A 26700-nucleotide genomic window follows, 5' to 3' on the forward strand; every position below is an offset into this window, starting at 1 on the left:
TTTGATGATATTATAGTTAAATATGTGTAATGTCAGTAATGGGAACTCTGAGATACATGTCTACTTAAAAGGCATTTCCCAGATCCACAAAACACATCCATGGCATTTGCATGGAAGTTGCTACCTGTTTCACGTATAGTTCCGGCCAATGGGGGGGAAGAAACAAGAACTTCCATTTTTTCCGAAAAGGTTTGGTAGCGAGAGGCAAAATCCATTGTCGGTGTGACTTCCCGATGTGATATTTTCACCACAATTTCATCTAGAAATTACGAACTTCTCGTAATAGGAACTGGTGCATGTCTTCTTCGTGATATGTGACCACTGTTAGTAGTTATTAGCAGAGCTTACAGTGAAGATCTCCATGATTACTGGATCTCTAAGGTCTTAGCGATAGATTATGACCAATCATAACGTTTTATGGCGGTATTTTGTTGCCTACTGTGGCTCACTGCTAACCCTAGAAGTTTCATTTTTAAAATTACCCGGATTTAATGTGTTTTTTCCAAGAACCCTGAAAATTTTTCTCCCCCTGTAATTATTGTGTCACCAATATAAAAGAAAGACAACCAACTCAATTGTAAAAGATGTCTCAAGGTACTTTATATGCTACTGAACAAATTAGAAGTCTTGCTCCAAAGGCTATTGTCCAACATTTCAAATTAGATGTTAAGATCACCGACAAGGATGATACTTACCACAAGTATTTCCCCTTAAACAAGATCCCAGCCTTCATTGGTCCAAAGGGATTCAAATTGCACGAAATCATTGCAATTTCTCTTTACTGTATGTATATTATGATATTACTGCGAATTGAGTTGTTTTTTTTTACTATAATGATGAGAAACATTTTCAATTATTATACAGTTATCCCTGTCTTAATAAATTATGTCGAGAACTTTTAATCTGAGATTTAATCTATCCTCAATCGCAATTGGAATTGTGTTTATGTCTAACTTTACTAACATTTGTTCAGTAATCAATTTAGCTGATCCAAAGTCTAAGTTGTTGGGTAAGAACGCTGGTGAGTACGCTCAAATCTTAAAGTGGGCTTCCTTCTCCAACACTGAATTCTTGCCAACTATTGCCACGGCTCACAAGTCCATCAATGGTATTATTCCATACAACAAGAAGCTTGTTGATGATGCCCTTGCTTACCTTGACAAAGTTGTTGCTATCTTTGATGCTAGATTAGCCAACTATACCTATTTAGTTGGTGAAAGAATTACTTTTGCTGATATTTTTGCCGCCACTTACTTTATTAGAGGTTTCAACTGGTTCTTTGGTACTGAATGGAGAAAGCAACACCCAAATATTATTAGATGGTTCAATACTGTGGTTGCCTCTGAATACTTGGTTGATGTTATTCCTAAGTTTGAATACACTGACAAGCCTGAAGTATATGTTCCACCTAAGAAGGAAAAGAAGAAGCAAGAACCTGCTGCTAAGAAAGAAGCTGCTCCAAAGAAGCCTGCTGCTCCAGCTGCTGATGAAGAAGAACCGGCCGCTGCTCCTAAGCCAAAGCATCCTTTGGAAGCTTTAGGTAGACCAAAGGCTGCTTTAGATGAATGGAAGAGAGTTTACTCTAATGAAGAAACTAGAGAAACTGCCATTCCATGGTTCTGGAAGAACCAATTTGACCCAGAAGAATGGTCCTTGTGGAAAGTTGACTACAAGTACAATGATGAATTGACTTTAACTTTTATGTCCAACAACTTAGTTGGTGGTTTCTTTAACAGATTATCTGCTTCCACCAAGTACATGTTTGGTTGTATGGTTGTTTATGGTGAAAACAACAATAATGGTATCACTGGTGCATTCTTGGTAAGAGGTCAAGATTACAAGCCAGCTTTCGATGTTGCTCCTGATTGGGAATCTTACGAATTCACTAAGTTGGATCCAACTAATGAAGAATCTAAGAACTTTATCAACAACATGTTTGCTTGGGATGAACCAGTTGTTATCAACGGTGAAAAGAGAGAAATTGCCGACGGTAAGGTCTTCAAGTAAGCTGGGCTTATTCACCTCTATTGTGATTGTTTTTTTATATACTTCTAAATAGTTTTATACTATTGTTTTAACGTATGTTTTGACTTTTTCAAATTAACAGTAAAAATATAAAATTCTATGTTAACTGATTTGGTGTGTTTATGCTACAATTACATATTGTCATAATGTTACAAAAATTTAGCTTTTGCCCCTAAGGAATATCTCTATACTTGTTAAGTTCTGCAGTACAAGTCCACAATACTGTAGCTTAACAATGGAACGTGTAGCATATAATATTTTTTTGGGGGGAGTAGGAGACTAAAACCCATAGACCATGATTTGCTGCTATAACAAATCAGACGCGTGTAACCCAGATACTTTTAAACATAACGAATTATGTCACAAGGAACTCTCTATTGTACTTACGAAATTAGGAGTCTTTCTCCAAAGGTTATTGTCAAACATTTTAATCTAGATATTAAAATAATTGATAAGGATGAAACTTACCATAAATATTTCCCGTTAAATAAGATTCCAGCCTTTATCGGACCCAAAGGTTTCAAATTACATGAGATCATTGCGGTTTGTATTTACTGTATGTAAATCTGTTGATTCCCCCGTGAACAAAGTGTTGTTACTTTACAATTAATTAGAACTTTGGGTTGCTGGTATCACTTACAGAATGACTGATAAAGTAACACACTTTAAACGAATGATGATCAATATATTCGTCTTTTACTAACAGAACTTATAGTAATTAACTTAGCTGACCCACAGTCTATACTATTGGGTATGAACCCTGAGGAATATTCCCAAATTTTGAAATGGGCTTCTTTTTGCAACACTGAATTCTTGCCAAATGTCGCGATAATTCATCAGTCAGTTACTGGCATGATCCCATATAGGAAGAAGGATGTTGAGGAAGCTCGTGTTTATCTCGAACGAGTTGTTGCTGTTTTTGAAGCCAGGTTGGCTAACTACACTTATTTAGTCAGTGAAAGAATCACCTTTGGTGATATATTTTCTGCCACATTCTTCAAAAGAGGATTCGACTGGTGCTTTGGAGCTAAATGGAGAAAACAACACCCCAACGTTACCAGATGGTGGAAGACCATTATGACTTCCAAATATTTAGCCGAATTGGTTCCAAATTATCAGTTTAGAGAAAAACCTGAGGAATATGTTCCACCAAAGAAGGAAAAGGAGAGATAAACCATAGTATGATAGTCGCATTTGTGTTTTGACAACATATATACGTTTTTTCACCCCGGTTTTGTCTTATAATTCTTACATCTCTGATATATGTAAAAATTTATTGCTTGTGATATTAATCTTCCCCTGCCAGATCTTTCATTTTTTGCAGTGTGTATTCAAATTTGATATTGTGCACGACCTTTTCAATTAGCAAAAAAAAACAAAAAACGTCGTGTTTTAAAAATAGTGCTGCCGTTTTCATATCAAATCAACTCCTTTCAGTTGTTTTGCTTACACTGCATATTTATAGATTTAAGAACTAGAGAACCCAAGTTCAAACACCAGTGTTCGATTGTTTGATTGTTTGTTCACTTACTTAATACCATGCTTTACTATAAGAATCCATACTTCAACTATGTGCGAAGAAGGCCCTTGGCGTTAGTAGGTCCACTTGCGGTCTTGATCATGATCTACCTTTTCTTCTTCTCATCATCAGGAAAGAAAGATACTGCCAAATACAGCTACAACAAAAAGTCCAGTGCCTGGTTTGGCAAGAATAAAGATTCGGTAATACTCAGGAATTTACCCAAGAATCATATCAGTCATTATGACTTGAACAAGTTGACAATTTCACCGGATGCCTTGACCAAGAAGGAAGAGGTTTTGATTTTGTCCCCCATGTCGAAGTTCTTACCTGAATATTGGGAAAATTTGAATAAATTGACCTATGATCATTCCTTAATTTCGCTTGGATTTATCTTCCCAAGAACTCAAGAAGGAGACCAAGCATTAAAGGAGTTGGAAGATTCATTGAAGAGATCTAAAGCTCAAAACAAGTTGAATTTCAAGAAGATTACTTTGTTAAGACAAGATTCAAACTCATTGAAGAGTCAAGCTGAAAAAGATAGACATGCATTTAAAGTTCAAAAGGAAAGAAGATCAATGATGGCATTAGCTAGAAACTCGTTGGTTTTCACTACTATTTCTCCAACTACTTCTTGGGTATTGTGGTTAGACGCAGATATTGTTGAGACACCACCTACTTTGATCCAAGATTTGACTGCTCACAACAAACCAGTATTGTCTGCTAATGTTTATCAAAGATATTTTGACCCGGAAACTAACCAGAAGTCAATTAGACCATATGATTTCAACAACTGGGTGGAATCAGAAGAAGGATTGAAAATCGCCAGCGGTTTGGCTGATGACGAAATCATCGTGGAAGGATATGCTGAAATGGCTACTTATAGACCATTAATGGCTCACTTTTACGATGCTAATGGAGATGTTAATTCAGAAATGGCACTTGATGGTGTAGGGGGTGGAGCAGTCATGGTTAAAGCTGATGTGCATAGAGACGGAGCTATGTTCCCTTCATTCCCATTCTACCATTTGATTGAAACTGAAGGTTTTGCTAAAATGGCCAAGAGATTAGGGTATGAAGTATTTGGATTGCCTAATTATTTAGTGTATCATCACAATGAGTAATCAGAGACTTATGTGAAAGACTTCTCATTTGTAAGATAATATATAAAGCTTGAGTACAATATCTGTAAAAAAAAAAAAAAACCGTGTAAGTATCATCCCAATAAGGAAAGTATCTTACGCCGCATGTATGAAAAAAAATTCAAACAAAAAAGAAATCAAAAAAAAAAAATTTGCGAAGAGATTTACAATAAAGGGAAGAGCTAAAAAAAAAATTATCTAGAAATACTTGTTACTTCAGCTACAAGTAGTTCTTTACTCAGTTACCTACCCATAATCATAATCAAAATGCAACTTTCATGGAAGGACATACCTACTGTTCCAACTGCCAACGATATGTTGGACATTGTCTTGAACAGAACCCAAAGAAAGACTCCAACTGTCATTAGACCTGGGTTTAAGATCACTCGTATTCGTGCTTTCTATATGAGAAAAGTTAAGTTTACCGCTGAAGGATTCACCGAAAAGTTTAACGATATCATAAGTGGATTCCCTAATATCAACGATGTTCATCCTTTCCATCGTGATTTAATGGATACTTTGTATGAAAAGAATCATTATAAGGTTTCCTTAGCAGCTGTTTCCAGAGCCAAGACCTTGATTGAACAAGTTTCTAGAGATTACGTTAGATTATTGAAGTTCGGTCAATCTTTGTATCAATGTAAACAATTAAAGCGTGCAGCCTTGGGTAGAATGGCCACCATCACCAAGAAATTGAAGGATGCTTTCATTTATTTGGAACAAGTTAGACAACATTTGGGTCGTTTACCAAGTATTGATCCAAATACCAGAACTTTAGTTATCTGTGGTTACCCTAATGTTGGTAAGTCTTCTTTCTTGAGATGCATCACCAAGGCTGATGTCGAGGTTCAGCCATATGCTTTCACCACTAAATCTTTATATGTTGGTCACTTTGATTACAAATACTTGAGATTCCAAGCTATTGATACCCCAGGTATCTTGGATAGACCAACTGAAGAAATGAACAATATTGAAATGCAATCTATTTACGCTATTGCTCATTTAAGATCTTGTGTTTTGTACTTTATGGATCTTTCCGAACAGTGTGGTTTCTCAATTGAAGCCCAAGTTAAGTTATTCCATTCCATCAAACCTTTATTCGCTAATAAGTCCGTTATGGTTGTCATGAATAAGTCCGATATTATCAAGGTTGAAGACTTGGATGCTGAAAGACAAGAATTATTGAAGTCCATCAGCACTGTCCCTGGTGTTGAAATCATGGATGCTTCTTGTCACGAAGAAGAAAATGTCATGAAGGTTCGTAATCACGCTTGTGAAAAATTGTTGACTGCCAGAATTGAACAGAAATTGAAGGGTACTGCTCGTGTTAACAACGTTTTGAACAAGATTCACGTTGCTAAGCCACAAGCTCGTGATGATGTTGATAGAGCTCCATACATTCCTGATGCCGTTAAGGAATTGGGTAAATATGATGTCAATGATCCAAACAGAAGAAAATTGGCTAGAGATATTGAAGCTGAAAACGGTGGTGCTGGTGTTTTCAACATTAACTTGAAGGACAAGTACTTGTTGGAAGATGAAGACTGGAAGAATGATGTCATGCCTGAATTCTTGGATGGTAAGAATGTTTACGATTTCTTGGACCCAGATATCGCTGCTAAATTGCAAGCATTGGAAGATGAAGAAGAAAGATTGGAACAAGAAGGTTTCTATGATTCTGATTCTGATATCGAAGATGAAGAAACTGAAGAAATCAGAGAAAAGGCTGATTGGATTAGAAATAAACAAAAGACTATGATTATCGAAGCAAGAAATAGAAAGTCCTTGAAGAATAAAGCCATTATGCCAAGAGATCAAGTTAAGAAATCATTTGGTGAAATGGAAGAACATATGTACAATATTGGTCATGATACTGATAAGTTGAGAGAAAAGGTCGGTAAGGGTAAGAAGAATGAAGGTAAAGCATTATCTGGTGTTGATATCTTGAAGAAGAACCAAGGTATACAAGCCTCTAGATTGGCCAAGAAGAAGATGGCTGCTCATCAAAGCGATCGTCTTAATGACGGTTTGGCTGATGGTGCATTGAGATCTCAAGCTGAAAGATTGGCCAAGATCCAAAGAAGAGAACGTAATAGAATGGCCAGACAAGGTGAAGGTGATCGTCATTCTACTGCTATGTTACCTAAGCATTTGTTCAGTGGTAAGAGAGGTATTGGATCTACTGATCGTCGTTAGAAGTGGTGTCCTTTTTTATTATTGTACATTATTTGTTTGTTTTTAATAGTTAGATATTTCATAGGTAGAGATAATGTCTGATAAAATTTGAAATTTTAAAATCTGTCGAATAGTAGTGTGACTGTTTGTTTTGAATATTAATTGATAAAGCACGTAAATTGTTTTTCTACAGTAATTTCGCAGCAATTCTAGTTCGGGTTTTATGGAACGATTTTAGAGAAGATCGATTTTTCGGGGGGGGGTATCGCTTTACGATATTGCCCAGAACGTATCCAATATGAATTCGATAAAACCCCTCGCTACCTGGAACTTTTTGAAGTGATTAGAACGCTAGGATAAATTTTTGTAAGTATTTGCTGAATTTCTTGTCATATTTTATTAAGAATTACCCAACTTGGCAATGAATCCGTTTATCTATGACAACGTATATTGTAGGTTCCAATTCATTAAAACTGATCATCTATTTCAGATTCCATTGTTATATACAATTGAAACTAGATCATACGAACTATCCGATAGACTAATCAGAGTAATTAGCACATTTTGGTGTATAGACCTGTCAAAGTATGAGCGTTTTGCTTATCTAATGTTATATACAGGACGATAAGTGGAAAATTCCTTTGGAACACAAAACCAAAATTCAAAATTCAAAAAAAAAAAGAAACAAACAAAAACCGTTTTGGGTTTCCATAACCACTCCCCTCCTTTCAGTTAGGATCATCCACCCAAGACCTGAAACGACCTTGATGGTAATGAAGAATATGTGTATTTTTGGTGTCACAGAGTTACATTTTGGGGATATCAATTAGTAATCTCCAAATTAACCACCACAGTTTGTGGGCTTTGGAAAACGTTTGATTGAAAATAAATTTGTAAAATTTCGAATTATTTTTTGTAGAAACAATGAGGGGGGTCCAAAACTCAAACTCAATTGGATGGTCAGAAGAAAACCACACCCACCACCCACAATATTATTTAATTAGCAACCGCCAGACAACTCCTAATGTTTTAACTAGTATTATTTTACAAGGAGCAAATTACTAAACCAGAGTCTACCCCCTTTATCATTGTGTTCTTTCTTTTTTCCAGTCTATATAATTTAAAATTTATTTTTACCCTTACAGCTTTTTTTTTTTTTCCTTTATCTTTTTTTTTGTGGATTTCGTTATCTCTTGTGGGTTACTTCTAAACTAGATCGGATTGGGGTTATTACATTGACTATTTATCTTTGCACTCCTACATAATCATTCTTGCTGATTGTAAGTCAATGAATGTGAACAACAGCGTGACCAATTCTCACCCCACTACCGTTAAAAATTTACTTGATTCGTCTTCTGCAACCACCACAATCACCACCGCAACCACGGCAACTAATTTGACACAAACGCCACAATCGAAATCGTCAAAACACACCAGTCACTATAATAATAAGCACTCAGATCACTTGAACTCCGAAATTAATCGTTCCCATCCAAGATCAATGTCTAATTCCTTCGATATGTCTGCCATTGCCGCAGATTTACCTCCTAATACCGGACCCCCGGGCACTGTGTCAATCACGTCACCAAATGGCAACTCTGGAAGTTCTTCTTCAACTGCAAACAAAAATCTAAGCCATGTTCCCTGTAAGTTCTTCAAGCAGGGGATCTGCCAAGCGGGTAATTCTTGTCCATTTAGTCATAATTTGGAAGGGTCCTTGGCTGCGGATCGATTGCCCTGCAAGTATTTCCAGAAGGGAAACTGCAAGTTTGGACTTAAATGTGCATTGGCCCATTTTTTACCTGATGGAACTCGAGTTAATTCCAAAAACTTGTTGAATTATAACAGTAATGGTAATGGCAATTCGCAAACTCGACACCCAGGAGCTAGAAGATCTGCTTCGTTTAATAACTACAATACAAATTCTCACCAGAACAATAATACCTTGTTAGAATCCAGTGACTCTACCTCGGTTTTTACTAACCAGCAAACAGTCATTGGAACTTCTCCTACTAATAGACAAATATCTAGTTCTAACAGCTTTGCAACTTTTATCAACATCGGAAATAATCAGCCACAGCAGCAGCAGCAGCAGCAGCAGCAGCAACAACAACAACAACCACTCAAAGCTCAAGTGCAACCTGCACCACAACAACAACCTATTTCGTTGCAACCACAACAATCTTTTACTCCCCAACTGAATCAATTTGTCAACAGATCAAGTTCATTCGGAAGCCAGGAATCTAATTATTTCCTTCCACAACAAACACAGACAACGCACCAGCGTCAGAATCTGCAACTGCAATTCCAATTCCCAGCTGCCAATTTATCGCAACCATCTATGTCACTCCAACTGCTGCTGTATCTGTTTCAATCACAGAAAACTCAACAACCTTTATTCTTTGGATCTAATTCTTACTCGGGTGCCTTTAGTACAAATAGTACAATGGCTACTCAAGGTTCATTGGCTCGGTCATATTCTACTACAGATTATCCCGTGAATACTACCTCGCCACCCCAGACAGTGTATATCAATGCATTCACCAATGGTCCACCATCTGCCTCTTCTACAGTTACAAGATACTCTTTTGGCTCGAGGTTAGCTACACCTTCATCAAGTGCCACAGCAGGTTATTTCTACCAAGATAGTTCGGCAATTGTTGACGATGATGATTATCAAGATGACGCAGACTACTTGCCCAAATCCTTAGTTTATGAAGAGGATTACGTTCCGGGATCATTAAGTGAAGTGATTTTGACTCCTCAAGAGTTACAACGTCGTGATTCACGGTCTCAAAGTGGTACTCTTTCAGTTAGACCTAAGTTGAATACATTGATTGGGACAGGAAATCCCAATGATACTGGAGGTTTAGTTGAGATTGGATTAGATTACGGAAGAAATATAAATTTGACAAGAGATCCATTTAAGAAGGATAATGGGAGAATTGGTGCTCATCAAGAAGATGTATTCTTGATGGAGTAAGCTGGCAATTTTTGGTAAAATAAAAAGAGAACAAAATTTGTATTTTTTTTTTGGTTAAAATAAAAAGGGATAAACATTGCTGATATCCTAAAAAATCCATTATAGGTTTCATTGACGATAAAATAACTATTTTTTTTTTTAAACTTTGTTTTTTAGTTTTGGTTTTTGGTTTTAGTATTAAAAAACGAAAAAGGTATAGTGATACAGAAAATAAAACGTTTAGCAGAAAGTCTATTTTGTAGTGTAAATCGTTATTTTGATGCTTTATATACAAGTTTATCTATGTACCACTAATTATCTTTTGATTCCAACCGTGGATCAGTACGATAAATGTCAGCAGTTTCTGCGGTGAATCTCTTTAACCAAACTGGGTTGGCTTGTTGAGCATAATCTGGAGAAACCTTTCTAACTGGGTTTGATTCAAACAATTTTCCAACCAAAACCGATTCCTTGGTATGTGGGTTCAAAGTATACACCAAGTAATCAGTACTGGTAACTTCAGAAACGTGTTCCTTGTCGTCAGTGGTGATTGTCATTTTTTGTTTGGTAACTAACTTCATGATGAATTGAACATAGACTACAACATTGTTTCTATCAGGAATAGCATTGAATGAAACAATCTTTGGATTTTTTTCAATACTAACCAAATCCCATTTCACTGTGGAATCCAAGGGGAAAGTTACAACTCTTTCCAATAAACGAGCAATGGTTTGAGATCCACATTCATGTTGCAAATTCTTGACAAGGTATTTTTCTCTGGCAAGATTCCCAACTTTTTGATTACAAGCAGCAGCAAACACTTTATTCATCTTGACAAATTTTTCAATCCCTTCGTCCTTCCATCTATTAAAGTCTAATCTGTTTCCAGTTTCTTGCTTGTATTTGACAATACTGTAGGTGTTACTGGCAAATACAAGGAATCTACGACCTAATAATACAGGCCAGTACTTCATAGGCTGACTCCATATCCTTGGTGGAACATAGAAGTCGGCCATGGCTCCGATATTGGCAATAGGAATGTCGGCCATATCAACGTGTTTCTGAGCGAATTTGGGAGTGGTAGTAGCAAATGATCTGGCAAGAATTGGAGCCAACTTCATACCAGGTGCAATCAAAGCACCACACAGAAGTGCATTGTGTATAGGTCTCAATCCAACCATAGTGCGAGCTGTTGTAGATGTTAGTACTTGTATTGTCCTGTATCTTGGAAAATTTTTTTGGTTAGCAACAGCAACGAACTGGTTGGTTCCCTGTGATGCTCAACTGCTAACCCAAAAAAAAAAAAAAAGAATTTTAGATCTAGCGATGAGAATAGACAACCATTACACATACACCAACGAACATGCCTGCTCCAAAACAAAAACCAGGAAAGCAGAAGTTAGCTCCTGAAAAGGAAAGATTCATCCAATGTTGTGGGGATATTTCCCTTGAACTTGTGGCCTCATTAAAGAACTCCAAAGATATCAACCTTAATGGACTTGTCATCCGGTATGCCAAAAAGTACAAGTTGAAACAACAACCCCGTCTTACTGACATCATCTCATCTATCCCTGATCAATATAAGAAATATCTTATCCCCAAACTTAAAGCCAAGCCAGTTCGTACTGCTTCTGGTATCGCCGTTGTCGCGGTCATGTGTAAGCCTCACAGATGTCCTCATATTGCGTATACCGGTAACATCTGTGTCTACTGTCCTGGTGGTCCCGATTCCGATTTCGAATACTCCACTCAATCATATACCGGGTATGAGCCCACATCCATGCGTGCAATTAGAGCAAGATACGACCCTTATGAACAAGCAAGAGGAAGAATCGAGCAATTGAGACAATTGGGTCATTCCATCGATAAAGTGGAGTATATTATCATGGGTGGTACGTTCATGTCGTTGCCTATTGAATATAGAGAAAATTTCATAACTCAATTACACAATGCCCTTACTGGGTTCAATGGTCGTGATATCGACGAAGCCATTGAGTTTTCACAACAATCTCAAACTAAATGTGTCGGTATCACTATCGAAACCAGACCAGATTATTGTACCGAGACTCATTTGAGTGATATGTTGAAATATGGATGTACAAGATTGGAAATTGGGGTTCAATCAGTGTATGAAGACGTGGCAAGAGATACTAATAGAGGACACACCGTCAAGGCCGTATGTGAAACTTTTGCAGTGGCCAAAGATGCTGGGTACAAAGTTGTCAGTCATATGATGCCCGATTTGCCTAATGTAGGAATGGAACGAGATTTGGAACAATTTAAAGAATATTTCGAGAACCCCGATTTCAGAACTGACGGGTTGAAGTTATACCCTACATTAGTCATTAGAGGTACTGGTTTGTATGAATTGTGGAAAAAGGGTCTTTATAAATCATACAATGCCAACGCTTTGATTGATTTAGTCGCTAGAATTTTGGCCTTGGTTCCTCCCTGGACCCGTATTTACCGTGTTCAAAGAGATATTCCTATGCCATTGGTCACTTCAGGGGTGGAAAATGGTAACTTGAGAGAATTGGCTCTTGCTAGAATGAAAGATTTCGGGACTTCTTGTAGAGACGTGCGTACCAGAGAAGTCGGTATACAAGAAGTTCATCATAAAGTAGCTCCTGATCAAGTTGAATTAATCAGACGAGACTATTATGCTAATGGTGGTTGGGAAACATTTTTGAGTTACGAAGATCCCAAGAAGGATATCTTGATTGGGTTATTACGATTGAGAAAAGCCACCAAAAAATATACCTATAGAAAAGAATTCACATCTCAACCTACTTCCATTGTTAGAGAATTACACGTTTACGGTTCAGTAGTGCCGTTACATTCAAGAGATCCGAGAAAGTTCCAACATCAAGGATTTGGTACTTTATTGATGGAAGAAGCTGCTAGAATCGCCAAGGAAGAACATGGATCCAAGAAGATCAGTGTTATTTCTGGTGTTGGTGTGAGAAACTATTATGCTAAGTTGGGATATAAGTTAGACGGTCCTTACATGTCCAAGATGTTGGATGATGATGAGTAAACTTGTTATTATTTAGTACTATGTTAATAATGCGAATATACATTTGGAATATATAAGTATAATCATGACTTGTCATGATTTAAGAAACTTCTATTTATGCTTTGTAATCCTCCTCTATGCAATGCCGGTGCCTTGACTTTATTTCTTAATAATGATTGAACATTCTCAATGTTTTGCATAGGAATATTAGCCACTTTCATGCTATTGACCTTGTTAGAATTACGCTGAGTATTTTCAGCTTCAATCTCTGTTAACCGGTTTTTGACTGTTGCATCAAGATGTGGATCTTTGCCTCTATATTCCTGTAACCAGGGATGTTCAACTAATTCTGCATATGAAGGACGTAACTCAGGTTTCTTCTGAAGGCACGCTTTAACAAAAGCTCGTGCTTTTGAGGAGTAAATTTCCGGGTCTAGACTTGGTGGTTCTCCGTCAACAATGGCACTTAATTGTGAGAAAATGTTTCCGTATGTTTCAGCAGGGTATGGGTAATGGCCAACTGCCAACTCAAGAATGGTTAATCCAAGTGACCAAACATCCGACTGTACAGAATAAGTGGCATCATCGGGCCTTAATGTTCTGATTCTTTCTGGAGCCATATATGATTGACAACCAATATTGGTTTTAGCCAAGGATGCCACTAAATTCCCCGATACTCCAAAATCACAAAGTTTGACATTACCTTGCGAATTTACCAATATATTTGTAGGTTTAACATCACGATGGATAATATTATGTTTATCTTTTAATTCCTTTAATCCTCTAACGACAGATTCTGTAATATATGCCAATGTACACTCATCCTTGACTCCAATGTTATTTCCAAATATCTTGTCAAGTGAACCCCCATCCATGTATTCAATACACATGTATACAGCCCCTTCGACAAAGAACGCTCCATAGAAATCAACAATATATGGAGAATTACACTTATGCAAAATATCCAACTCCATTAGAATCTGAGTAAATTTAGTTTCATCCAATTCAAGGCGAACCTCTTTCATAGCCATCAATACACCAGTTGGTCTATGAAGCACTTTCAGGACCGATCCATAATTACCTCTTCCTAATTCACCAATATATTCCAATTCATCAATGGAAATTCTGAAGGAAGACCCACTCAGGAAATCAACCCCTTCGGAATGCAATGATGCTTTACCAGCAAAATTCAATTGTCCCGATTTGATATCTACATATTTGGAATAATTGGCAAATAATCCATGCAATTGTTGTGATTCTCCCTGGTTGTTGTTATTCTTTTCGGATTCTGGTGTTGGTCCCTCGGATGAGCTGGTGGTTGGGTTAGATCTGTTTAAGCTACTACTGCGAGACAAGGAAGCTATATCAGAATTGGTACCATCGAGATTCAATTTGAAATGAGGTTTCTTTTTCCGTTCGGATAATCTTCTTGATAATTCACCGGGAGTACCTAATTGTGATGCAATTGGTGCTTGTGCGATATATTCCCCTCCCAGCTTGCTTTCCTCAGTTTTATTCTCACTTAATGTTATGGGAGGACTTAATAATCTTGGGGATGGTGATTTAGCAGTGTTACCTATAGCTAAATCACCCACATTTAATTTCATGCCTCTTCTCTGCGACAATGATGGTTTCTTTTTAAGATCAATCAGGGTAGGTACATTCTTAGGACTTGCCAACGCAGGCAATCTTGCACTTACTGAATTTCCTCTTGTCGGTATGGAGTATGTAGGGAGCGTTGGGCTTGATGTGGAGCCAGATAAGCTGGCAGCAGACTTTATGATGTCATTTGCATTTTCGTTGATACCATAAGCAGCAGCCCGGGCGTATTTGTCATTAGTTGATAATGATCGTTTAACATAATCAGGTGGGGCACTTTCAGGTAATGGAGGAAGTGGTTTTTCAAGCGGCAGTATTCTCAGTAATTCATCTCGAGAACAATTTCCCAGGTTGTTTATACTGGATGAATTGGTCGATCCTGATAAGGAAGGGGATAATGCAGTTGCTGAATTGTTAGCTTCGGATCCTAATTTCGTTCTTTTCTGTTGGAATGCCATTAATCGAGCTTGTATGTCACTATTCAAATGCACATGTGAAGATGGTGGCATAGGTGGTGATTGCATAGGCCTGTGCATGGCGGAGGTAAACGGATTTATGGGCGGTTGCGGAGTATTAGTAGTCATGCTTATATTTAAATTATCTATAGGTAGATCATCGGGTGTGTACCCTCCAACTTTCTGTTCATCATGCAGTTGAGAAGTGTTATGTGACATTATGGAATGTGGAATGTGGATTGGTTATAGCTGAGCTTGTGATAAATGAACTTGTAGAAAATGTAAACAGTGCTATTATCCCTCGGATTGTTACGAAGGAAATGTCGATATATGCAAATATGGTTGTTTATTTCGGAAATTCTATGTTTTAGATTTATAATCACTTTGATTATGTGATACAGTATAGTTTCCTTTATATATATAAAATTGTTGATGTAAATATGCTGTGAGTGAATAATAGACTAGTAAAAACACCACAATTTCTCAATTAATCGTGAATAGTGGTAATTTTACAAGTCACTTGGAAAGTAAACGAAATAGTTTAACGTATTTATTTAGGGTGACTTCAAACTAAAACCCACTTTTTTTTTTTCCTGTTTATTTGCTGGTGAATATTTTTTTTCTTCGTTCACTGTTGTGCTATTTTTTTCTTTTTCTTTTTTTGTTTTTTTTTTTTTGCTCTATTGTATTTCCTTCTTCAAACTTAACACTGCAAAATCTAATTTGTATCACTTTCACCGAAGAATCGACCGCATTCAAACGTAAAACACATTTACAATTTCACGTGTAGAAACACGTCTATTTGTTCCAGAAATTTGTCTTATCTTTGAAACAGTACTATTAGCCAAAGTTACTCCTTCTATAGATGTTACCGGCAAAACTTGGGAACTTTAGGTTTATCCGATACCCTGACAAATAATAAAATTTTCGGTTTATTTTAGCATCTTTCAAAGTGTGACTGAGGCGACATCCGCCTAAAATCAAATTTAATAACTAAAAAATCACTGACTTGAAATCAAGTTATGGCCACGTTTACTGATTTAGTTGGTCAATATGAAATGGTTATAGTCGATTGTTGTGGCCTGCCAAGAACTGTTTGCCTCCCCCCCCCCCCCTCAGGGAGTTATTATTCCGGTGCCTTTTCTATAAGGTTAAGGAAAGCCGCAAAAACTTTTTTTAAGGTAAATTTATTTTTTTTCTTGTGGTCCGCCCTGATCTTAGTAGTCATGCAAGTGGAGATCAAGTTTGTCCCAACCGAAAATCTAGTGACTCCAGTAAATAAAATTAAGATTACGAAGTCTAAAAGCTTCAAGGCGTTCCAGATAGAATAAGGCATTTTCAAGAACATCTCCTGTTTTTTTATATTTTAATCTGGATGCTAGCTTATGATTTGTAAACATACTCCATACTTTCAAAAACCTTAATGGTATCATTAAAATGTTAAATTTCTAGGCGGACCTGTATTAACGCCTTGATATTAGAGGCAAATACTGTAAACAAGCAAGTTATTTGGAAAACAAGAAAAAAAAACCTTATCTTTTGTCTTTCTGCCCTTTGGTTGACAGTTAGCTTGACCGTTCACTTGACTACCGCCTAATTGTTTTTAGTATTTTCCTTATTCCCTTCCCGTAAAATCTGACCACTGACTATTCTTGGCCGATAGTTTTTTGTTTGAATTTTACAGAAACTGACATTGGAAACACCAAAGTTTCTCTGGTGTAGGCGTAGTTATTTCTTTGTGGGTTCTATCTTGTTGTCATGCTTGTTGTAACCAGGACAAATTTGTTGCAAACTGATATAAATGACACAATTCTAATGGATTAATCAATCATAATCTTGGCCTGCAGGCACTTCTAAACTCTCTAATTTTAGTAGAAATCTATTTTGGAGGATTCCCCTGATCTTTGTGCCATGAGATCACTTGACCTGTAAGTCTGTTGCTATCGCTGCTTCCTTTCAAATTTGCAGGAAAGTAATACAAACCCATATAGGAGAAATTGTAATAAATTCACCTAGACAACTTCAATCTGAAAGTTCCAACAGGACAATCAAACCAATTGAATTATTCCAAAAGAAACATTAGCTATTGTTTTCTTAAAGTGATGGTTGCTAAGTACAACGTCAGTTATTTGCAACACTACAATAGATACCCCACTGCGCATTTGAACTAACAAAAAAAATAATTAATAAGAAAATTTACAGCTTCTCTGATTCAACTGGAGCAATCAATTCATGAACGGTAACTATGGCTGGAATAATTATAGCAACTCGAGTACCAGCTACATAAACACAACCAAAGATGACTCACAAACTGATTCGAGGTTGCGCGTTCAAATCAATGACTATGACACGTATCAAAGCTACCCAACGCGTTTAGACCAGTATTACAGTAAGGTCTTACAAGTTCCTATAATTAGAATATATGGATCTATAACTGTTGATGAGAATATTATCTCGCGAAATTACTTGTCACCAACTAAGAAGAAACATAAGCACAAATCAGACACTCCTTCTTATGTGTTTAACGTCGTCATTCATGTTCATAATTTCTACCCATATCTTTACGTGGATTGCAGAGACCAAGATTATGCCAAATTATCCCAGAGAAGTCATATTAACAAAGTTATAGACCATTTGGAAGAAGCTTTAAAAATATCATACGCAAATGGAAGGTATAGAAAGAAAAATGAGGAAGACTTACTGGAAGATGATGATGACCAATATGAAGCACCATCAACCACTTCCTACAAACAATCTTCTACCAAAAGAAGATATATTGCCAATGTATCAATTTGTAAGGCTGTTCCAATGTATGGATTTCAGATAGGATATAATCTATTTTATAAAATATCTTTACTATCACCAAACTACAAACCACGACTAACCAAGTTATTTCAAGAGAACAAACTCTCATTGCATAATATTGGCAGAGAAGATAACAATAAAACAAGAAATTATGACGCACATTATGTGTTTGAGGCTCATATACCACATCTATTGCAATTTTTAACTGACTTTAACCTCTTTGGGTGTGGTTGGCTCTACATTGATAAAGATCATATTCGCGATGGATCAAATACAAAGAGTTTGTATTTCCGATCACCAATTGTTAACGAGGCTCTTAAATCAGCGTATACCAAGACACAGTTTGACGTGTTATTGCGGTATCTAACTAACTTTGTCACACACGACAATGTATTAAAGGGAAACGATTTGGATAACGAGGGAATAGGTCCATTCACAAGAATTGGAAAATCAGTATTAGAGATTGATATTAGCACCAGTGGTATAACCAATAGAACATGGTTATCTCCAAGACAACTACACGATAACTTCACGGAGAGAAAAGAGTATGATGAGTATAATGCCTCGATTCAAGACGGTAAAAATCCACAACATGGGTATAAATATGATGAATTTGGCAATCCAAGAATTTACCTATCCTCATTAAAACAGATATATAATGATTTGAAATACCAGTGTGATATAAGAAATTCGCTGCTTGAATTATATAGCGATGTGCTTGCCACTACAAACGAACTTTCGTATTTTGGAACCGGGTCAACAAATTGGTCTAATCAACAAAGATTGAATGAATTACTTGAATATGCAATCCAACTAACTGGTTCAAACGAGTTGGATATGGAGAAGTATGCCGATACTTATTTGACTAACTTAAAATCAAGGAAAATAAATGGGAATGATATGTTTGACAAGTTCAAAACTTCATTTGATCTAGTGGATTATGAGAAGGAACTTCAATATCATAATATACCAATGAGACCAGGAATAGATATTGTTAGATGGGAAAATTTTGAATCGTTATTTGAATCACAAGTTAATTCATCTGATACGATGTCTGATATGAGTGAAACTCTTCCAATGCTAACACAAAACAGCACCAAAGCAACACCTATGGTAAGACCCGATGTTGTCACATCTCCAAAACAAACCAGATTTTCAGATATTGAAGAAGCCGAGGAAGAAGATGAAACGGAGGATATAGTTGAAAATTATGGCAATCGGAATCCAATTGATAAAGAGAATAGGGAAGAACTGGATGCCTCTGGTATCGATGAGACCCAATTGAAAGAGTTTGACGAAGCTATGGTGAAAGAAATGACTCAGAAGCAACAGCAAAATGCTCCATCATTTACTCAGAATAATATAAGCCACTCTTCTTCTTCCATTGAAGATATCACTTTCACCCCATCATTGGAAGGGACTAATCACATGGGACTAAATATTGGAGATAATTGTTATGAAGTCGTTATTCCAGACTCAGTTAAGCCCGAGAATATAAACAACACATTCCAGAAAGCAGGGAAATTGAAAATTAACTACCAGGACCCTTTCTACGATAATTTAAATGATATCCCTACAAAACCATTTGTGTTTGCAAATAAAAAAATTGTAGTGCCATTGAAGGATTCAAGTCTGATTCCCATGACGTCACTGACTAAAATGATCCACGATAATCTCCAGGATGATACAGAAACTAGAAAATGTATAAGATCGCGGAAATTCTATACTTGGCAATATCTCCAGGATCCTCCTCTGAAACAGAATGTTCAAACTTGGGCTAAATTAGAGGAAGAGAAGTTGCAACGCAGGGCGTTAAAATACGGATCTCAGGATGAGCCAGGAATAACCCAATCCTATGATTTCAAATTTAGTTACAACTCGATGAAAATAGCCCGACGCCCGAATGGGTACAACTCCTTGACTTGTTTCCTGATGGAAATTCATGCTGATCCACCTAACTCCAAATTAACAGTAGATCCATTACGTGATCCTATTTCAATAGTGTTTTATTCCTTTGATGACAAGAATGGAATGTTTAACCATTTTGAATACACGTCTGGTATTTTGATATTTAATACTAGAAAATATAGTGAACAATTTATTTCGCAACTTTCTTCTAGTTTAAAAAAGAATATTGAACTATTTGATGATGAAGTGGAAATGACAGCTAGGTTAGTTCAGTTAATCGAGATATTTGATCCTGATATTTTAGCTGGTTATGAAATCAATGCAATGTCATGGGGTTATATCATTGAAAGACTTCGCAATGTATTTGATATTAACATATTGGCTGACTTCAGTCGTGGATCTGATAAGAGCAATGGTAAATTTGGAGATAGATGGGGATATACGCATACCTCCAATATTGAAATTAACGGACGTCATATGTTTAATGTTTGGAGATTATTAAGATCTGATCTTAGTTTGACTAGTTATTCACTAGAAAATGTGTCTTATCATTTGTTACATCGTTCATTACCCAGATATCTGAATTATCAATTGAGCCAATGGTTACTGACTGGAACATTTCTGAATGTCCTTGTGGCGTTATCGTACTATTCCACCAGAATTGATATGGTGATTAAGATTATTGAGGTCCAAGAGTTAATTACTAGGAACGTAGAACATTCTCGGTTGATCGGGATCGAATTCAATGCAAATTTCTATCGTGGTTCTCAATTCAAAGTTGAATCGATTCTTGCACGATTAACCAAACTGGAGAGTTTATTATTGAATTCTCCTTCTAAACAACAAGTACATGAAATGAGACCTATTGAATGCATTCCTTTAATTTTGGAACCTAATTCAAATTTCTAGAAATCACCCTTGGTGGTTTTGGATTTTCAATCATTATATCCTTCCATTATGATTGCCTATAATTATTGTTACTCGACGTTGCTTGGAAAATTGAACAACTTCAGTCCCAACATGAATGATATTGGTTATCTTGACAACCTCAAGATCCCACCTGGTATGATTGATCTACTTAAGAAAGACAATGCTATTAATATATCACCAAATGGGTTTATCTTTGTGAAAAGTAATGTTCGAAAATCGATATTGGCAAAGATGTTGGAAGAATTCTTAGCTCTCCGAATTAAAGTGAAAGCAGTAACAAAGTCATTCCGGGACGATACTGAATTGACTAGAGTCTATAACTCGAGACAACTTGCTTTGAAATTAATTGCTAATGTTACGTATGGGTATACCTCCGCTACATTCAGTGGAAGAATGCCCAACTCTGATATTTCAGATGCTATTGTATCGACTGGGAGAGAAATCCTAATGAAGTCTATTGAATTAATTGAAGCTGGTAACTATGGTGCTAAAGTAGTTTATGGTGATACCGATTCGCTATTTGTTTATTTCCCAGGTAAATCTAAAGATGAAGCGTTTAAATTGGGAAAATCAATTGCTCAATATATTACTAGCGTCTTCCCTGATCCGGTAAAATTAAAGTTTGAGAAGGTCTACCATCCATGTGTGCTTTTGACGAAGAAACGTTATGTAGGTTATGCATATGAGTATGAAGATCAAAAAGTTCCCAAATTTGACGCCAAGGGTATAGAGACTGTAAGAAGGGATGGTATTCCTGCTCAGCTGAAAATGACCGAGAAGGCTTTACGAATATTATTTGAAACACAAAACCTTTCTAAAGTTAAGGAATACACTTTGAAACAATTTTACAAAATATCAATCAACAAAATTTCGGTTCAGGATTTCTGCTTTGCTAAGGAAGTTAGGTATGGTACGTACAAGAATGAAAAATATTTACCACCGGGGGCAGTGGTTGCTAATAAGATGGTGGAAGATGATCCTCGGAAAGAACCTCAATACCGAGAGAGAGTGCCATACGTAATCATACAAGATGCTACCAAACACAGGATTAAAGATCGTTGTATTTCACCAGAAGATCTCATAGCTTCATATAAGACAGATAAACCTTTGATGTTGGATTATGAATATTATATCACTAGAGTACTTATCCCGCCTTTGGCACGAGTGTTTAATTTGCTTGGAGTTGATGTGAAAGGATGGTATCGAGAGTTGCCTTCATTTTCTCAAAGTCGTAGTCGATTACTTCGAAATGACGGATTGTTGCAGAGTGGAGTACTTAATTCCCATACTTGCCTTAGTTGTCACGAGAAATTGGATCTTAATAATTCAATGGTTTGTCTGAGTTGCACAAGTGATGAACAACAACTTGTTGCAACTATTTGTCTGGAATGTCGAGAGAATGAATTGAGAGTCAGGAAACTTGAGAAACTATGTAAGGACTGCGTTTACAGTGCATTTGGTAATAAAGGAAACAATATAACCAACCAGTCTGCTGAGAACTGTTCGAATAAGGACTGTTCTGTGTACTATAAAAAATTTAGGAGTCAAAATGAGTACAAACAAATGCTTGACATAAAAAATATAATTATCGAACAACTAGCTTGGTGAAATTTTGTATTGTATAGATAAACATGTAAAATCATAAAGGTTAGTAATTTTTTTTTTTACCACAATGGAATTATTCTCCTTGAGACTAGTCGTGACCTCTCCAAGTTCCCAGGAACATATGTCCAACATAGGCCATTGGATCACCAGAGTCTTTTGCACCCATCCATCCAATGTCGGGACTAAATGAGGTAATAGGCAATATCATGACGTCATCAGTAATAGGATTGGAGAAGGTATGAAAAAAAATAAAAGAGCAAAACGAATCTAATCTATTTAATCTTTATTAGTTAGGATTTCATCTACAATTGTTTACTATCACCGTAAAAAATACCGGGAGAGCCATATATTTTTTAAATTGAGATCAGCCAGCCAAGTTCCAAGTTCACAGAGCTGCCACCATTCGTATCATATATAATTTTGTAGCCAGTGATGTTATGATTCTCAACAATATCATACTCATATTAAAATGGCCATAGAAAAATTGCACCAATTGTGATGGCTGGTGAAGTTATCCTTCATTCCAGCCTGGGTGGTTGGAGGCAGCAAAGTCCTCAAGCTGCCTCCTGAACGAGCTATTCCGACTAACAGATCATTCTATTTTCTTACAAAAGTAGAGTTATTATATTACAAAATACGCTTATACACGAGCTTCTAATTTACTACACCAAGATTGAGTTTTCATAAATAGTACAATAACGTATTTTTCTAATAGATCTATAATACAATGGATTTATCGTGGTATACTTTTTGTGTAGGTATCCAATATAAATTTTCTATTGAGAACACAGTGGGTGAGAATTTATAATCTCTTTGAATTTGCCGTTAGAATCCCACGAGTGTGATTCCCTACATCTAAACCTCCTCTAAGGAATAATAGATTTTAATAAATGATATTATTTAACGACTATGAGTTCAAAGATACCAATTACATGATAACTGTACAAACTATTGCATTGCCTAAATTAGTTAATTTTTACTTCTTTTAAAACTAGAAATGTTATTCGTAGTTCCCGAGATTTGAGCAAAGTCGAATTCCTGCCAGTGATGATCAGTTAACTATGGAATTCCATTTATTAGTAACAAAAAATCTTGTACAAAAATGTCTAAAAGCATTTTGAAATAAATTCAAATTTTTAGTATATAATGGCCCAAAATACCTCTAATGTCTGTTTTTGGCTACACTATACCTCACTTGAGTAATACAAGGGTGCAGATCTTATGAAATATATTGTTTTATAATTCTACAAGCTACAATATTCTAGGTGTCTTCAATTAATCTTACTACTCGTTTTCTAATCTTTGTGCTTCAGTAAGTCCCAATCTCGTCATCTCGTCTCCATATGTCTTACAAAAGTCTAAATCACTGTCCAATACACACTTGTTCATCTTTATGTCCTTAACATTCTCATTCCATTCCCCAGTATATAATTCATCGATCATTTTTCCTATATCTTTCAAGTGCAACAAAATATTGTTGGAATCACCCGTACTCAAAGTAAGTGTCATATAATCAGTTCCAGATTCCTTGTGGTATTCCCAGTTGGAAATCCCGTTGGGAATGATAATATTCAAATCCTCTGAATCACAAAGCCTAATCTTTTGATGTTCACTTCTGATAGGAACATCGAACGCAAGCGAACTAGACATGTACGTGACTTTGAAATTGGATCCTTGACGACTAAGGAGAAAAAAGTGAGGAAGGTACATTTCCTTTTCACATCCCCATTTGTTCAAATGGGTCCGCACAAACCCAATCCATATGGACTTCTTGGTTTTCCTTATTGTGCTCAAGGGCAAGAGTTCAGTACCGCCTCGAATAGGACCAATTGTATAACTAGGAGTTTCAAATACAACTGCACAGTTGGAAAGAGTATCCAGGACAAGATGGGCCAATTCACATTTCAATACTTTAAGATTGTGAAATTCGTAAATAAAGTAGATATGTGTATCATAGGGATTCCTTTCACTAGGATCAGTAAATGGAGTCCAGTTCTTTTCTATGTCCTTGGGTTTCCCCAGTCCATCAATCTTCAATTCTCGAATTTTGTTATAAGTGATATTATCATACTTTTTGTCTGGATTACACTCGGCTATCTTTTTACCCTTTTGAAACTGGAATAGCCACGCCATAAACATAGCTCGATAGTTATGACATCTGGCCGGTTCTCCCTGATCAGCAACAATCACTTGTTCATGCTGGGCATTAAAAACCACCACAGGTTCTTCATGACCATTTTTATTCTTTACTAGAAAGAGACGAGCATCTTCAGGACCAAACCAACCCCCATACAAATTATGGTATAAAGGAATGGGCATGAATCGTGGGAATTGAAGAATCGTGTCAGAGTTAGGCAACTTCAACTCAACGTTATGCAAAAGTTCCCAATGTTCATTATACACTTGGGCATAAAGCAACGACATATGGGCATCCCATTTTAATCCAAATTTAGAATATAATACCCTGCTAACCATAAGATGCACCCCGTAATCTTTCAACCACACGGAGGTACCGGCGAATTTGTAGAAGTATTTGTACACATTGTCATCCTGTATCATCTTGGGAACTTTACCCTCAAAGAACTCTGCTAGCTCCTGAAATGCTTCATCATTGGAAAGTTGATCAATCAACACGTCAGCCATCTGGTCATATTCTTCTTTAAATACGTGAAGCTTTTTTACATTGAATATGATCCCACTCTTTCTTGTGCCACAGTAGTCTTGCTCTGTATTTTGCAATGAAGTGTATAAATCAAATTGAAGACCTTTATATTCTCTGGTGATAAGGTCGTAAGTAACGGCAGATGAATTACCATTATACACAAGCTTAAATCGTCCTTCTTCAGTGGCTAACAGGGTAGCACTCGAAGCACCATTCTTGGGAAATACAACAAATCGATCACCAATCGATAAAACCGGTTGAAGCTTGCCAAATATTTTACTGTGGAAATTGTAAATAGGGTTTTTTATGTATCGGTCAATGTTCCTGGTTTGATGCGAAAATGTCCATAATGGCCAGGCGCATAAGATGAATACTATGCAAAGTATGGCGGTTTTCCTCCGGTTTTTGTGGTTGATCAAGTTGAATAGAAGTTTATACAGCATGTTTCTTGCCAATTACTTAAATCAATATGATTGAACTGGTAAAACAATGGTTAATAAATCAAATAAATTTGGGAGATAAATTCGTATTTTTAATCTTTTTAAAATCGACAGGCGGGACAAAACATCAGGGATAAATCTGAGTTTTTGCATCTTGTATCAGCGTGGCCTCAGTTTTTAAAAATATTACAGCATTTTTTTTGGAAATATCTTCAATACAGTACATGTTATGAAGGGGTTAGTAATAAAATAAAATTGTCAGCGATACGAGAAATTGGAAAACTAATGTGGGTATTTCATTAATTGTGAAAGAGAATCACACTATTTCACTTAGTAAAAAGAAGAGAGCATAGTCTTCACAACTTTTTTAAACCTTTCATATTTAGATAACTAGGGATTTACTATATCAAGAAAATTAACATGTGAATAGCTGGTAGTAAATTTATCCACACTTCCTGGAATAATAAAATTTCTTTATTGTTAAAATTAACAATCAATCAATATCATCCGGCCGCCCCATCCATAATACCATCGTAGTAACCTCGAGAACAAATTTTAGTAGTATATTTGTTTGTATTATTGTTTAATTAATTTAGTGTGTATGTGAAATACATTCTGTTGGTTTTTTTATGTTCTGTTTTGATTAAGATGTTGCTGTACAAAGACCTGTTTTCTTTTATTTTCCAGTCACATTACATTGATTAAATTACTTAATGTTGCAAGTTTATTTACTAGAATTAAAGTTAAGTTGTGTAAGAAAAAGAGCCCATTCCCATAGTTATCACTAAAATATGAGTTTGTACTAGTTAACTGAAAATATTATTACCATAAGTAGTTTTGCAGTATGTAATCGGAACTGAAAATTCGTCCTGCATTATTTCTTGATTTTCCTCCTTGGTTCATTAACCAACTAGAAAATAATTTCGTAAAGTTATTTTTTTAATTGCAAAAAAAAAAAAAAAACAACTTACGTTAAAAGAAAATAATAAAAATATACCTTTTATCGAGCCTGCCTAGAATAAGAGCATTCTCACTCTAGTATTAAAAGCAAATATTCATTATTATAATAGCACAAGATACACTTGGAAAATCTTAGAGTAGAAATTCTTACCTTCACATGTAATTTGGTTGCAAAAATTTGGATAATTTCAAAGAAATGATACGATTATCAATGGATTTACTAGTACCACGTCCCTTATTAAACATATGTTGTTTAATTACTTGCCCTATGTTAAATTTCGAAATCTTTTTTTAAAAATTTCATTGGCATTACCCACAGTGTCCAATTCTAGAAATTTGCAATTACCTTCCTGCAGAGCCATCATAATTTATTTTTGTTTACCAGCTTCTTAATAAAGCCACATCATAGAGAATGTCACTACCTTGAGTTAATTACAAATTTCTTAATTGTGAACTTAATCGAAACAAGATTGAAAGAAAAGGAAATATCCTGCAAA

General features: G+C 36.1%; 10 protein-coding genes across 10 annotated transcripts; 7 read left to right on the forward strand and 3 right to left on the reverse strand. All coding sequences in view use genetic code 12, as the record gives it.

Annotated features, from left to right (window-relative positions):
• Window positions 1-291: 291 nt before the first annotated feature.
• Window positions 292-2257, forward strand: SPAPADRAFT_62308 (elongation factor 1-gamma; the record flags this gene model as incomplete). The annotated part of the gene is made up of 2 exons (XM_007376419.1): window positions 292-783; window positions 974-2257. 2 exons carry the CDS (start codon window positions 585-587, stop codon window positions 2005-2007), a joined length of 1233 nt encoding a protein of 410 aa, XP_007376481.1.
• A 101-nt stretch (window positions 2258-2358) lies between these two features.
• Window positions 2359-3288, forward strand: SPAPADRAFT_62309 (uncharacterized protein; the record flags this gene model as incomplete). Its single annotated transcript, XM_007376420.1, has 2 exons — window positions 2359-2581; window positions 2741-3288. A coding segment is annotated over one exon (229 nt), but the record flags the coding sequence as incomplete, so codon positions are not given.
• Window positions 3289-3445: 157 nt separating this feature from the next.
• Window positions 3446-4734, forward strand: MNN9 (mannosyltransferase complex subunit; the record flags this gene model as incomplete). Its single annotated transcript, XM_007376421.1, has 1 exon — window positions 3446-4734. The coding sequence occupies one exon, from the start codon at window positions 3565-3567 to the stop codon at window positions 4666-4668; it is 1104 nt and encodes a 367-aa protein (XP_007376483.1).
• A 170-nt stretch (window positions 4735-4904) lies between these two features.
• Window positions 4905-7004, forward strand: NOG1 (putative GTPase; the record flags this gene model as incomplete). Its single annotated transcript, XM_007376422.1, has 1 exon — window positions 4905-7004. The coding sequence occupies one exon, from the start codon at window positions 5359-5361 to the stop codon at window positions 6880-6882; it is 1524 nt and encodes a 507-aa protein (XP_007376484.1).
• A 1145-nt stretch (window positions 7005-8149) lies between these two features.
• On the forward strand, window positions 8150-9844 carry SPAPADRAFT_62312 (uncharacterized protein; the record flags this gene model as incomplete). The annotated part of the gene is made up of 2 exons (XM_007376423.1): window positions 8150-8507; window positions 8679-9844. 2 exons carry the CDS (start codon window positions 8150-8152, stop codon window positions 9842-9844), a joined length of 1524 nt encoding a protein of 507 aa, XP_007376485.1.
• A 290-nt stretch (window positions 9845-10134) lies between these two features.
• Window positions 10135-11004, reverse strand: SPAPADRAFT_51689 (uncharacterized protein; the record flags this gene model as incomplete). Its single annotated transcript, XM_007376424.1, has 1 exon — window positions 10135-11004. One exon carries the CDS (start codon window positions 11002-11004, stop codon window positions 10135-10137), a length of 870 nt encoding a protein of 289 aa, XP_007376486.1.
• Window positions 11005-11186: 182 nt separating this feature from the next.
• On the forward strand, window positions 11187-12860 carry ELP3 (Elongator subunit; the record flags this gene model as incomplete). Its single annotated transcript, XM_007376425.1, has 1 exon — window positions 11187-12860. The coding sequence occupies one exon, from the start codon at window positions 11187-11189 to the stop codon at window positions 12858-12860; it is 1674 nt and encodes a 557-aa protein (XP_007376487.1).
• A 62-nt stretch (window positions 12861-12922) lies between these two features.
• On the reverse strand, window positions 12923-14947 carry PBS2 (mitogen-activated protein kinase kinase; the record flags this gene model as incomplete). The annotated part of the gene is made up of 1 exon (XM_007376426.1): window positions 12923-14947. One exon carries the CDS (start codon window positions 14945-14947, stop codon window positions 12923-12925), a length of 2025 nt encoding a protein of 674 aa, XP_007376488.1.
• A 1707-nt stretch (window positions 14948-16654) lies between these two features.
• Window positions 16655-22327, forward strand: REV3 (Rev3p; the record flags this gene model as incomplete). Its single annotated transcript, XM_007376427.1, has 5 exons — window positions 16655-16821; window positions 17215-18691; window positions 19055-20452; window positions 20516-22089; window positions 22234-22327. The coding sequence occupies 5 exons, from the start codon at window positions 16805-16807 to the stop codon at window positions 22325-22327; spliced, it is 4560 nt and encodes a 1519-aa protein (XP_007376489.1).
• Window positions 22328-23425: 1098 nt separating this feature from the next.
• SPAPADRAFT_56503 (beta-mannosyltransferase) lies at window positions 23426-25246 on the reverse strand (the record flags this gene model as incomplete). The annotated part of the gene is made up of 2 exons (XM_007376428.1): window positions 23426-25018; window positions 25178-25246. 2 exons carry the CDS (start codon window positions 25244-25246, stop codon window positions 23426-23428), a joined length of 1662 nt encoding a protein of 553 aa, XP_007376490.1.
• Window positions 25247-26700: the final 1454 nt, after the last annotated feature.

Source organism: Spathaspora passalidarum, assembly GCF_000223485.1.
Source record: "Spathaspora passalidarum NRRL Y-27907 unplaced genomic scaffold SPAPAscaffold_5, whole genome shotgun sequence".
Taxonomy (NCBI): Eukaryota; Fungi; Ascomycota; class Pichiomycetes; order Serinales; family Debaryomycetaceae; genus Spathaspora; species Spathaspora passalidarum.